This window comes from Curcuma longa, unplaced genomic scaffold (assembly GCF_044706935.1).
Source record: "Curcuma longa cultivar G26 ecotype Majalengka, Jawa Barat unplaced genomic scaffold, ITB_CL_G26_1.1 utg18532_np1212_1030455_RagTag, whole genome shotgun sequence".
Lineage (NCBI taxonomy): Eukaryota > Viridiplantae > Streptophyta > Magnoliopsida > Zingiberales > Zingiberaceae > Curcuma > Curcuma longa.
Window position 1 is genome coordinate 549,253 of NW_027435598.1, and position 14,055 is coordinate 563,307.

The 14,055-nt window shown below is 34.3% G+C and overlaps 1 protein-coding gene across 1 annotated transcript in view; it reads right to left on the minus strand.

Annotated features, from left to right (window-relative positions):
- Positions 1-14,055, minus strand: part of LOC141819827 (callose synthase 3-like) — a 68,593-nt gene that overhangs the window by 2,371 nt on the left and 52,167 nt on the right. The window contains exons 20-30 of the mRNA XM_074707085.1: positions 12,724-12,859; positions 12,490-12,641; positions 11,815-11,924; positions 11,580-11,708; positions 11,425-11,493; positions 11,145-11,334; positions 10,689-10,827; positions 1,627-1,746; positions 1,439-1,557; positions 1,269-1,352; positions 23-135 (exon numbers count right to left, since the gene is read on the minus strand). Of these exons, the coding sequence (XP_074563186.1) occupies positions 23-135; positions 1,269-1,352; positions 1,439-1,557; positions 1,627-1,746; positions 10,689-10,827; positions 11,145-11,334; positions 11,425-11,493; positions 11,580-11,708; positions 11,815-11,924; positions 12,490-12,641; positions 12,724-12,859 (1,361 nt within the window). The remainder of the gene's footprint in view (positions 1-22; positions 136-1,268; positions 1,353-1,438; positions 1,558-1,626; positions 1,747-10,688; positions 10,828-11,144; positions 11,335-11,424; positions 11,494-11,579; positions 11,709-11,814; positions 11,925-12,489; positions 12,642-12,723; positions 12,860-14,055) is intronic.

The window sequence follows — 14,055 nt, forward strand, 5'->3', positions numbered from 1 at the left end:
CTGATTTATTTAAGTTGCATGCCTGCAAATATGCCGTCACTCAAATTGATAATTTTAGATGCTTTGCTTACACCACCACGCGTTAGGTGAAAAATTCTATCGAAGACATCTGGATGACCATAATGAAATCGGACCCTATGCATGAAGAAATACAACTTTAGAGATACAAAATGGATGTGTATGTGGTAAGGAAGAAGTCTGCAAAAGATGTAGACATAATGACATTTTTTTGAATTGTGTCTGGTAATTAAATTCATCCATAGTCCACAACAAAAGAGGTACTGGAAATCATTATGTAGGTGAATATATAAGTAAAATTAAACTTAACAGGAAATTCAGTCACATTAACTACGCAAACGAATTTATAAATAAACAAATAAACAGGAGGCTTACAAACAAACCAGTGACGAAGGTTCAAACATTGCAACCCTCAATGAATTTATAAATAAGTAAAAAAAAGGAGGCTTACAAACAAACCAGTGAGAAAAAAGGTTTAAGCATTGCAACCCTCAATGAATTTATAAATGCTTAAACAGCACACATATAAATATTCTGCATAAAAAATATCATTTGACAATCAAATTTTCAAGAAAAGAATTTCATCATCTCAGTGGCATTTGAGATATACCAATATCCTTCAGGTAAAGACAGATGTCGAACACATCAATTAGAAAATAGGTGGAAGTTGACTAGGGAAAAGAAGACATTGTCAAGGACAAATAGTGCTGGACATGTCACAGACAAGAGTTTCAGCATGAGTATAAATATAATCAAATCAGCAAAATTCTGAGATAGTATTAGAATTAGCAATTTCAGCTATGAACTAACACCTCAATACAATATAATTAGAAACAAAAATAAGAGACGATCACATAACAGCAACAAGAATGATACAATAACATAGAATAAAAGTTAGACACTAAGGACAAAGTCAATGAAAAAGATATGTTATAGAAATCACAACTGTTTCTGTTATATAAATTCATTTTATAAATACATTAACCAATTCTACATCAACTAAATATCCTTCAGCCAAAACAATGTTTTTCTTTTTCATTATGCTGCATCATTTTAACTTAGCTAATAAATGATATGACAAAATAAGGCATGCAATACAAATTGCCAACGACGATGGCATTATGAGAACAAATTTATAGCATTTAAACATTGAAATTCACAGATATCAAAAGAAGTTGAGAACGTATATGTGAACAAGTTATGCTGCACCTGGTTTAAATGAGTGTCTGTGTTTGAGAGAGAAATCTCACCTCAAAGGATCGGCAAGCAAACGTTGTCCAATAGTTACAAAGCTGGTCTCCTGATTTGACATAAACCACGCAAGAGAGGAAACACTGCCTCGGATACAAACAATGAGTATTTTGCCTATTATGAAAAAGAAGAAAAAAAGAATAATCCAGAGTCAAACTTATAAACCTACCTTCCTGTAAAAATATGTTCTCTGACTCCAAGTATTGATGGATACCTCATACCATCATGTTTTTTCAGAAATTCTTGCAGCAGGTTTCGCATTTTCAGTGCCTCTTCCATGTAGTGTTCCTATAATGATAACCTAAGATGGCTATGGCAACCAAACAGAAATGAAAGAAATAGTGAAAAACCCTCTACCTGGTTCATGTCGATAGTCTGTAAACCTTCACCTCGTGTAAAGATAATAGCATGATTCTGATTTTCTGGTTTCCCTTCACCCAAAATGGCAGGACCTGGAAGTTTAATGCGATAGATTACCTGTTCCACAAAAGAAGAATAAGTTTTAATTAAACATCTTGATGCAGCTGTTAACAAGCACCAGCCTTTACTACAGCTATTCAGATTCTCAAGCTTGTTCTCCCAACATTCATGTGTAGCTATGTGGACAGACATTATTTTCCACTTCGTTTCTTTTCCACATTTCAAATTTGCTTTGTATTTTCCAACACAAACCAGGTAAAACTGATAGAGGAGATATGGTTCCACTCCCAAGATTGGAGAGATGGTGGGCTCTAATTAAAATATTTCTACTTGATTCACACCTAGCATAGTCTAGATTTTATCTCTTGTTCATGGTAAAAAACTACATGTATCCTCCTTTCCTGTTTATTAGTGGTTTTTTTTACCATGGCAAACACCTATGATCCTTTAAGGGGTTTTCCATATAAACCTTTGTGTGCCTATGTGTGCATTTATTTCTAGTTTTGCAGCACTAATGCTAAACTGCCAGCGTCACAAGTTTCATCAAATACTCGTAAAGATATTATTAGTTTTCAGCAAATGGAAATCAGGCTTGGTTTCCTGTAAATGATAACTCTGAATGGAAGCAACATCTAGAAAACAGGGATTGAAGACTTAATCTATTTCATAAATTGATAGTTGGTGATCCAAAGTCCAAGGACATGAGTGATGATAAGTGAAATTACTGCACAAGTATGTGACTACATGCAGCAATGGGTGGATGAGAATTCTATGTGCTGGATTTTATTGGGCCTAATTAGAGGATTATGGAGTTGGAGTAACTAGAAGTTATTAATGCTGAACCAATTAGTTCTGATAGTGATATGGAAATTAGGGTTCATCTACGGGTTAAGTTTGTTGTTCGAGGCTTCTATTAGGTGGATTTGGATTGGGGGAGCTATGGACTCAAATTCAGGTTCAATCTGAATTCTGCATGAACTGGAGTTGGACTGGTCCAGTCCGAGCGGATGGCTACACTTCTTAAAGCGTTATTTAGATTTCATATCCATTGAAGGTAGGCTCATAAGGGAAATCCCAAAGGATATCAGCTTTGGCCAATGGGGCTGCTGTTTGAAGCTTGCTTTCTAAGGAACCAAAAGAGGTGGGCAGGCAAGATATAGATATATTCCATAAACATCTACTTAAAGCTCTATTCTGAGTGCCCTAAGCGAAGAGGCAACTGGAGGACCTACTAATAAGGTACTGGCAGTACCAAGCCAGATGCACAAGCACCTTTTAATCCTTTGTTGTCAATTAACCAATGGTGTCTATAAATCGGTTGTTTGTTTTTCCTTGTTTGTTGAGATACTGAGATACAGTTTGTATTCCGTAGATTGTTGTCGTGCGGTTTTTTGTTTCTTCTATCTGGCTATCCCTCACCTTCCAAACTATTTTTGGGATAACTCTTTTTTTGTCTTAATATTTTAGTCAGCGTCTCCACTGATTACTGTCCAATATACTCCCTACAGTTATTTAAGTGAATAACTTAAACCCTCGTTTTCCACCATTTGTTTGTTGCAGCCTTCCCTTCTCTTGATCCCATCTCCTCTCTCTTGCGCATGTTCCTCTTGCTCCTGCACCCGTGTCTCGCTGCAATGTCATCACTACTTCGCTACTGCAGTTCATCGCGCTCATTCACCTGCAGCTTATGGTGTGCCTCCACCCGTGACTATTAGCAGTAGCAGTCGCTCATTGCTCTGCTAGCATGTGTCACTGCTTCTGTCAGTTGCACAGGATCACCTTAGCTGTTTTGCTGCTGTTAGTCACAATGGTCACTAACACTCACCCCAAGGCCACCTTTAGCCTAGTCACTTACAGCACTAGCAACTGATCATCAACTCCAATAGTCACTGTATAGCATGTACCTATGGCCACACAACAACATCAGCCATCCGTTCCTCTGCCACCCATTGTATGTAGCCAACAGCAGTGGAACTGCCTTCCACTTCCTCATGTGTGAATTAGTCCTTCTCGGCTTCCTTATGTAAGAAGAATCATACGTACCTATATGTTGTTGCAACCTTTCAGTTTCTATGTGCATTGACATTGTAAAGACATGAATCTTCGTTGTTCTTCAACTCCAACTGTTACAGATGAGTGTGAACCATCTGTTCTTTTTCCATCCACAGTGGCATATCTGGAGTATGATTGACGAATCACAGCATAGGCTCCTCTTCCTCCTGCCTTTGAATTGGATGGAACCAAAAGAAGTTGCTGAGGGATTAAGTGGGTATTTCATTGGAGAGTCCATGAGATTGTGGTGGTTGAGGAATGAACAAGTGAGCCAATGTGGTATACTTGTTTGTTTTCTTTGCAAGTGTTGAGTTATGAGATACTTGATAACGGAGACCTAGTTGGGAGAAATGATGGCGTATTGAGGTGGGTGGATTTTGAGAGGATGTTGTTTTGGCTAAAAAGAAGAGATTAGAGTGATAGTTAAGTAGTAAGTATGGAGAGTGGAGTTAGGATGGAGGCTCATGGTGTAAGTGAAATTGTGAGATTTTTAAAAGATTGGTGATTGTATTTTGGATGATAGGTTGTATATGTGTGTGTGCGCATGCGTGCTTGTTGATTTAATATTCTACATGTTATATCTTTGTGATAGTCATGTGCAAATAAGACATGATAGGTTTTTTTTTGTAGATCTTTTAACATGGGTTAGGATCCAGTGAACATAAAGCATAACACAGCGCGCACACGGACAGACGCATGCGTGCGTGAATGATTATATATGATTGCAGGTCGTTCACCTTGTATATTTATATATGATTATAATGCACTTTATTTTGGATGGAATGCAGGTCATTCATCCACATATATAACGCATCCTTATTAAACAAATTGTGGGTCGTATATCATATGTAATATATATGTGGATTCATTGATAAATTTAATTAAGAATACTTGTAAATGAATAAAAGAGAAAATACGAGAAATGATAAATTTGTCTAAGAGTTGATCTAAAAGAAATCTATGATAACAAATTATTATTCTTAAATCGGCTTGTTCCTTGGATTCTATTACATGATATATTTCGTTTTTGATATCATTTACTTCTTTCTTATATCCACTTTTGGAGTTTTTGATCTCCTAGTAAATTGCTGAGATATGTGCTTAAGACTAGTGGAGTTATTTCAAAGACATGTATGTTGATAGATGGTTAGTTTTTATATATATTTGCTCTAATATTGTTACAGTTCACGTGTGACGAGCGAAGCTAGCGTAACAACAAGCCTAGCTTATGCGAGACATGACACCTTCTGCTCGGTATTCCCTAATGACCCCCTTCTCTTTCCATTTTAGGGCTTCTAGGAGAGGATATTAGTTCTCTCTTGTGGTTGGAGTCAAATTTGTTAGTTCCGCAAGGACGCTTTGTGTTTTGGGGATATTTGGGATTTCACCAATAGTTCCTTTTATTTGACCTTGTATATCTCATAAAATTCTATGCCTATATCTTGTCGTACTTTATTGTAGACATTTTCTTTATGTTTTGTAATTTGTGAAAACACTTTTGTGGTTTGTCTTTTTGTTTTTGAAGTTTGCTTAGTGACCTTATTGTGATTGTTGTGAGTGTTTATTTGTGTGAATTTTGCAATTTATGTTTTGTTTGTGTAGATGAATCATGTTGAGTAGATACCAAACTAATTGCACATGATGGTCATTAGTTCTTTAGTTCCATGTCATGTGAATAGTAGTAGAGACCCACTTGAAGAGTAACAAAGAATATTCCTAGAAACATTGTAAATGAAGTTCATACACATGTATTAGTGATAAAGCTAGATAAACTTCATACTAGGAAGACCAAGGGGAACAAGTTGTCTATAAAAAAGAGAAGATTTTTTAGATGAAGTACAAACCTAATTGTTAAAGGTTTCCTACTAGATAAATGGGAAAGTTTTCAAGTACAATTGGACCACCAGATGGAGTTGTAGTCAATATTTTTTGTTAAGAACAAACTATTTAATGAGGAGACCATGAGGAAACATATGTGTGTCAACACACCACTCTTGTCAGGGTAAACAAGGGAAAAAGAAGATAGTTTGAGAAAAAAAGGGATCATCTAGTGGTAGATAAGGTAAATTGCAGTCATTGTTGGAATCTTGGTGACATAAAAACAAACATGTTACTCAAGAAAGATTAGAAATCAGGGAAACTCTAGAGAAGAGACCTCAGTTGTTATTGCCACATCATCTGTAGAGGATGGTTACACTAGTCTGTGTGAATGTTGAGCAATATCACATTGCAGTGCCTAAAGTCAAGTGGTCTGATGATTCAAGGGGACTTAACCAAGAAAACCATAGGTTGTACTTTAGTTCTTAGAGATGCCAGAGATATTCATATCTACAGTCTGAAATTTCAGTTAAGTCTGGAGAGAAAGGCTTCCACATCAGTTGGCTATGGACATGGGAAATTGAAGAATTCATCACTAGTAAAGACAGAATAAAGTAATGCTGCATGCCAATACCATACGAATACAAAGATTAATCTATCAATGTATTTGAGAATTGGTAGAGATAAATGTAAATATATAGGTACCTAGTTGTAAAATACAATTGTTTAGGGTGTAACTAGAAGATTATAGTAACACAAACATATACAACAGAGGGGAATACTAGAATAATTTTCCACATTTAACATGGTATCAACTCAAGAGGATCACTAGGTATTTATCTTCTTCACAAGTAAGAACACCAATTGTTTTTCCGTGTATAAAAAGCAGAATTCAAATTCCAACCCTCTTCATCCATGCAGGAATCTTCTTCACCCGCAAATGATATGCAGCCCTCTTCAACCTCAGGCTAACTGTTGTTATTTATCAAGAGTGAAACCAAACCTTGTAATCTCCGGTGCATTCCCTATTTTATCTTCACCTTTGCAATTTTGTCTGCTCAGTATGAAGTATAGATGTTCTCTACAGTTTGTGACAACTCCTTGAGTTTCTGGAAGAGATTCCAGCTTCTCTTCTCTTCAGCAATAACAGTATAACACCAGGAAATCATCCAGTTCTGCAGCAACCAATTCAGGCGATTCCTTCCAGAATAGTTCCAATATTGGCAGATTCTTAAGATTTCCTCAGATTCAATTTTCAGGTCTAAGATTCTCCTGTACTGTTGTTCTGGTGTTCATTTCCAGCATCTCCAAATATGTGCATTTGTTTAATTCTTCAAAAGATATGCTTTTCATACTTAATTTACTCAAATCTGAGTATCTCATCTTTTTTTCTACTGATGGGAATTTGTTCTTCCTCTTTGGAAAATTCTCAGCCTTCGTACATAAGTCTATTTCGATCAAGTTTAAAATCATAAACCATGCCAGAGTTTAGGTGTCTAACTGGAGTGGAAAATTCTCAGCCTTTGCACATAAGTCTATTTTGATCAAGTTTAAAATCATAAACCATGCCAGAGTTTAGGTGTCTAACTGGAGTGGAAAATTCTCAGCCTTCGCACATAAGTCTATTTTGAGAAGTTTAAAATCATAAACCATGCCAGAGTTTAGGTGTCTAAATGGAACGATAAGCTTTCAATACTATATTGCGGTGTCTAAATGGAACGATACAATTTCGATATTGTATCGTACTGTGCTGGTTGAGCTTTAATACTTATTTAATAGGCAAAAATCAAAAGAGCGCCCCTGATAATGTGAATTGTTAAAAGGGAGTTCAGTTTTTAAATAAAATAAAAAAAGGCACCCCACCATATTTTTCATACCGAATATACCTTTGTTACAGCGTTGTTGTGGAGCTACATCGTAGCTGCTACGTGTAAAAATAAATAAATTTAACTTGGTCAAAAAATCTTTACATGGAGCACTATAATATCAATAAATTCTTTACCACCTTGATTGAAATTGCTCAAACTTAATCAAAATCGCTTCAACATGGTCAAATTCACCAAAAAACAGTTGTAACAATTATTATTTGGCTGCTATAAAATGTTTATGATGAATTTCATCATGTTAAAGTGATTTTGATGAAGATTGAACAATTTTAACTTAGTGAATATTCTTTTAATATAAAAGTGCTCTACGTATAGATTTTAAAGGGGAAGCTTGACGCAACAATAAAATTATTGTCGTGTGACCTTGTTGTTAGAGCTTAGAGTTGCAAAAACAGTCTCTTCTGCATACAATAGACCTAATGTGATTTAACCCTTTCTCGGGATCCCACATTGGCGTGAGTTTTGTGCACTGAACTATCTTTTTTGCTCTATGTATATATTTTTTATCGAGTTGAATTAAATTTTTTTACACGTAGTTGCTACAACAACATTGGAATAAAGGTATATTCGGTATGAAAAATATGGTGGAGTGCCCTAAGTGCCCTTTTGACTTTTTTTGAAAAAGGAAGACCCTTTTGACGATTCACATAATTTGGGGCGCCCTTTTGATTTTTACCCTTATTTAATTGAGTTAGTAATAATAACATATTATTTTTAGTTAGTATATGTTATAATAACTTTAAATTAATTTTTGTAAGTAATTAATTATTTACTTTAAAATGATTGGAATCAATCAAGTTTCACTTGTAAATTAATTGTATACTTCTTTCGTTTCATAATCATTTACAATTGTAATGTATATAAATTTTGTAGGTATAACATTACCCTAATCTCTATAAAATAGGGCATGCCTTGCTTTTGAATTTGCAACATTAAAACAATTTCAAATTTTAAAGCCAAAAAGACTTCCATTGTTGAGGATGTGAATTTGTTTGTAATGAACAAATATTATATAATTGTGTTTGAAATTTACCCATGAGAATTTGATAAGAATTTTGAGTATTAAATTTCACTGTGATAAAATCTAGATAAAAAATTGGATGTGGTGAAATAATTCAAATTTCTAGCATTTGATTTTAATTTGGTTTTGTTTTTTCAACATAACTACACTTATTAGAGTGGACAAAAATAAAAAGATCCAAAATTTTAAAAATTTAAGGATTTAAAATAATATTTTAGATTTAAATTAAATTTTGAATTAGTAATTTAATTTTTTAAAAATAAAGAATCAGAAATTTGGCTCAAACTCAACTTAAATAAATTTTAAATTTAAGATTTTTTGATAAAATAAAATTTGAATTTTAAAATTTTTTCACCTTGAAATTCAAATTGAACCAGATAAAGGTTTTTTAAAAAAATATTTTGATCATTCAAAACCTATTGTGATAATCATTTGTTATTTCAACAAAATGAATTAAAAATAATAAAAGATAAACATTATGATAATCATGTGTTATTTTAATGAAACGAATCAAAAATAATAAAAATAAATAAATGAATTTTTTTTGCCTAATCAAATAAACTCATTTGATCAAAGCTTCACATCAAATTAAAATTGTACTTTGATGTTCAAACCAAAGAGAAGAAGCTCGAAACGATCACATCAAAGCTAAGTTTTCCCATTGCTTACTTGCCCGATCTCTTTCGATCTATATTACAAAAATCAGAACACAGAAAATCTTTACCAATATTAGATATCAAAGTTTATCACGTTCAAATTTTTATATTTGAAATTATTTATAAATTTTTTAAATCATTAATTAATTTGTTCGAACTAATATTTTGAATTTTAGATTGAGTGAAAGTCAATTTAAGATTAGATGGAGTCCATATGATGATTAGAATAAAGTGAGTTTAAACTAAACTAAATTTAAATTTATTTTGGCCAATTTAAAACTGAACCAAAATTATATATATAGGATAGGTAGTAATATTTTTAGAAGCTTAAGAATGGTTGAATTTCGTTCTCTCTCCACACACTCCTCTTCCTGTCCCTTGATTCCTTTTGCCTTCTGCTTGCGATCCACTGTCAATGCCCATATAACCGCTAACTACTTGTCTCTCTCTAAAAGGTACTCATCTTCTAGATTCTTCCAGTATCTTCTCTCCTCTGCTCTCTTCTCTCCCTCAATCCCTTCTCTGTTTCAACTAGTGCCACACTGCTGATCCACTATCAATGCTCAACAAATATGCTCATGTTGACTGACATGTTTGATGATTTGGACAAAGATAAACCCAATGAGCAACCTCTCTCCAAGTGCAAGAAGCTTAACGGGAAATTTTACTAAAGAACGGTTATACTTGTTATGTTATATATAGCTGAATGTTGGACTATAAATCGAGCATATGAGCAAAAGATGAATGTCGCAAAGATCAAGATGTTAAAGTGAACATGTGGACAAAAGAGGATGGACAGGATAAAAGATATGAACATTAAAGAGAAATTCAAAGTTACGCCAATTGAGAAAAAACTCAAAGGCACATCTAAAATGGTATGGATATGTACTTAAGCAACCTATAAATGCCCTAATTAAGAGATATAAGACTATGACAAATAGCACATTAATCGATGAAGAGAGAGACAAAAAAAAAACTTAATTAACAATGATAAAATTAATGAAAATATAAATACAGGATATAATAAAAGATCAAGCTCAATGACGTAGGAGGATCCATATAACCAACCCCACTTAGTGGGATAAAAGCTTGGATGTTGTTGTATTCTCTTTATCATTGATCATTCAAGGAGTTTTTCTATGTAAACCCTATATGTGTGTTTGGTTTATTATATTGCTACAATATTGTTGCCGCCAAAATCATCAACGCTTGTATTAGGCATTAGTAGAGGTATTCTGTGAATCCCCTACAATAGCATATGTACTATGGATCTCAAAGCAACAATTAGAGACAAGTTGAAAGAAGCATCTCAGCGGATGCCCCGATGATATCATAACTAATTAAAAGAGGGGACAACCACCACCACCTTTTAACTGATAAATAAAGCCTATCAATAGTAAATAGGAAGATATCAATTTTACGCAAGTTCTTTAACAATACCCTTGGAGATCTCAAGTCTGTTTTCATCCTAGTATGCTTCTGGTTTAAAAACTTAACATAGAATGGTCAGTTGCTAAGAGAGCAATCTCAATTTCAATAGCATATAATGAAGCATAACAGAATTACCTGGTCAAGAATTGGCTCACCAGCCTTAGTCAAAGCAGCCTTAACCAATGCTGAATAATAAACCTTCTCATTTTTTTTCAATCCATCATTGCTAGGCTCCTCAACCTCATCAATATAAGCAACGCGAAGGGATGGATATCTGTTGGATGAAATAAGATATGAGCGACACTCTGACGGGATTATGGTCTAGTTGTGTACTAAAAACATGAGTCTCGCCCTTGCATAATCATCAATTAACAGGAATGAGTAATAAGTTGAAAAAGGATAACAATACAAACCCCAAATACCATATTTATTATCCCCAATGATCACTTCAGAGTTCAGACAAGCAAGATACAGGATAAAGAGTATTAAATATGATTATCTGAAGGCAAGTTGACATTCAGGAAAGCAACTAAACATTTTGTCACTGGGACCTCATATTCATTAATTCCAAAGTACAGCAGTAAATCATACGCTGTCATGAGTTGTAGAATATCCTGCGCACGAGGATCGCCTGAATGCTTCTGAATACCATACTGCTGGCAGGATACTACATATGTGAACTTCATATCAGCTATAGCTTGGCATTGTACACGCAAGGATCTTCCAACGTTTGAGTTCTCCACAGATGTTAGCTCAATGGCCTTATAACCTTCCATGAGATCTGAAAACAAGTATGGTATGTAAAATCTATTGCCTAGCCATTTAGAAAATGGAAACCATCGGAGAATATATAAAGATTGACTAGAGATACCTTCATCATTGGCCATGTCAAGAAAAGCTTGAAGTTCAAGAGCTTGCCGGTAGTACATCATACCTCTAACTGGAATCATAAAGAACTTATTAAAAATAAATACCTGTAAATAAGGTCAAGAAAACATGTCTTTCACGCAGTAGCACCATAGATACCTGTTCTTGTCAAAGTCTGGCCTCTATATGATGCCCAAAGGCGTAGATCTTCTTCCAGTTCGTCATACCTATCACGGAGTTCATCCTCTGTCCTGCATCCCATCCGCTCCAGGAAGTTTGTCCATTCATCTACAATAGAATGACGGAACAATAAGATACTAAAATGTACATTTTAATCATAGAAATAAAAATATTACGAAAAGTGAAGTTGCTAGTCTAAAAAATAGGATAGAACCTGGATAAATCTTCTGCAGATAAAATAGAATGGAAACACCATCTTCATTTGGCTCCTCAATTTCTTTTGAAGAGAAAAGAACATCTTCCCTGAAATAGGGAGTCAACACACTGCAAGAAAAGCTTATTTTTATCCCCCTCATCAAAGTAAATGGAAAAAACAAGTTGACATGAAGGATAAAGGACAATGACAAAGCAATACGAAATGTCAGGTTGTATAAATCCTCTATAAAACATTAAACAAGAACCATTGCATATTTTTACATTTAGCTGAAAGGCAACGTAGTATCCTCTTAAAATATATGCTCTCAAAGGAATATTAAAATTTGAATAAATATTCAACTACATATCAGATATAAAGATAGAAGGATCATAATTAGAGGAATATACTGGAATTAGTTCAACTTTGATTTTGCAATTCAACATGAAGGGAAATATTTCAAATATATAGTTTCTGAATTGTAAAGGATTGTGTCATGACTAAAATTGAAACAGTATCAGAGAACATATTACAAAAGCATTGACAACTAGTGATTATTTGAATCTGTAGGATAACAATAAGCATTTGAACAAAACTTGGGATAAGGCTTTTCCTCATGCAAGATCAGAATAATCATGGGATCAGAAAAATTAATAAGGAAGCACTTTAAAGAATTATTAATCAATGTGGACTTACGAAAATGGCAACATGGCATGGACTTTAGGAGCATTAGGCATATTCATAAATAAAGAGTTGCAGAAGAAAGAGATTCTCCGTTTAGCATCTAGATTGGATGGCACATCCATTGCAGATTCCTTGACCGTGAGCAGAAGGTGAAGTCTCTTAATCTGGAACCATCTTAGATGAATATTAACATGTAATATCAAGCTAGTATATTAACATAGAACATAACAGCACATGAAGACATACCTTCTCCATCCAAGCACTCGATTCTTGTAAAGGAAATTTAATAGCTCCAGCTTTTGCAAATAACTGAACTTGTTGCTCCAGCGGCGCAATTCCTTCGGGCCTTCCATAAGTCCCGCCATGGTTTGAATCTAAAATTCTATTAAAAAAACATTTGCTTATATTAACTAAGAATGGAATTCCGCAGAAACTTTGCTTCTGTAGTTTTAGTTTTGTGAAATGACCAGTAGTCGATAGTAGTAACAGTAGCAGGTTATTTCAAATCTTGTGCAAGAGACGCTGAAAAATAAACAAAATTCAAACGGCTGAAAATGTAAGGCAGATATTTTCAACCAAGACAAATTAATCATGTAAATTAGCATCAAGAGCAGAAGTTCACAATCATGCCTAGAGAAAGTCAATGGATGATTGCGGCGGGGCTTGGGAAAAGACAGATGGTGCAGGGTTAAGTTCATTTTCTCTGCCTAACCGAGCCTGGAACTAGAGTCAAAAAGTTCAATCCAAATCCAAGATTAATGTGACCATGAGCATCCAAAAAAACAAAAAAAAAGCTCTGCTATGTGGGAATATATTTAAATTATCATAATATAATACAAGATTAAAATAAATTTCAAATAAGAATACCATAAATTTTAGCATAAGATTTTCTAATACAAAGTCTAAATCATGATAAATTTGGTATCGACGTTTATTTTTTGATCTGAGCCAACTTGAGAACAGAATTCTTGTCTTAAAACTTGTAGAAGTCCTACCCAAGGTTCAAAATCTTGAACCGTGCCTAATGTTTGGGTTTGGCCTTAAATGATACTATTTCAATATCGTACCAACGGTGTCTTGGTTATGCTATTTCGATATCACGTCAACTTCAAATCTTCAATTCAAATGAAAGGAAGTTCATCTCACAAGCGCAAGGAGAAGTCAATTCCGAATTCAAATATCATTTATATCAAATTTACCGATGATGAACCATTTCTGACAACTAAGACACAAGAAAGTATAGAAACTTTCAAAGTTAGAGATGTTGGGATTTGTTTGTCCATTTGGTGGGCTTACATGTTAATGTTATAACACACAGGATCGACATTATGGATAAGCCCAATAAAATGATTAAATTAATGTTTAATCGTGCGCTTAATTGACGGATATGAATTTTGTGTGCAGAAACTAATTTTTCCCATTTTCACTATTATTGATGGGTTGTGGTCACCATAGGGTTAAGATGTTGAGACTTCTTCTCATCCCTTCGGAAAGAAGATTATGGTTGTCATCACCACAATTCCAACGGAAGATCAACTTGCCGCAACTTTTGTGTTTTGGTCTTCAAATTGATCCAAC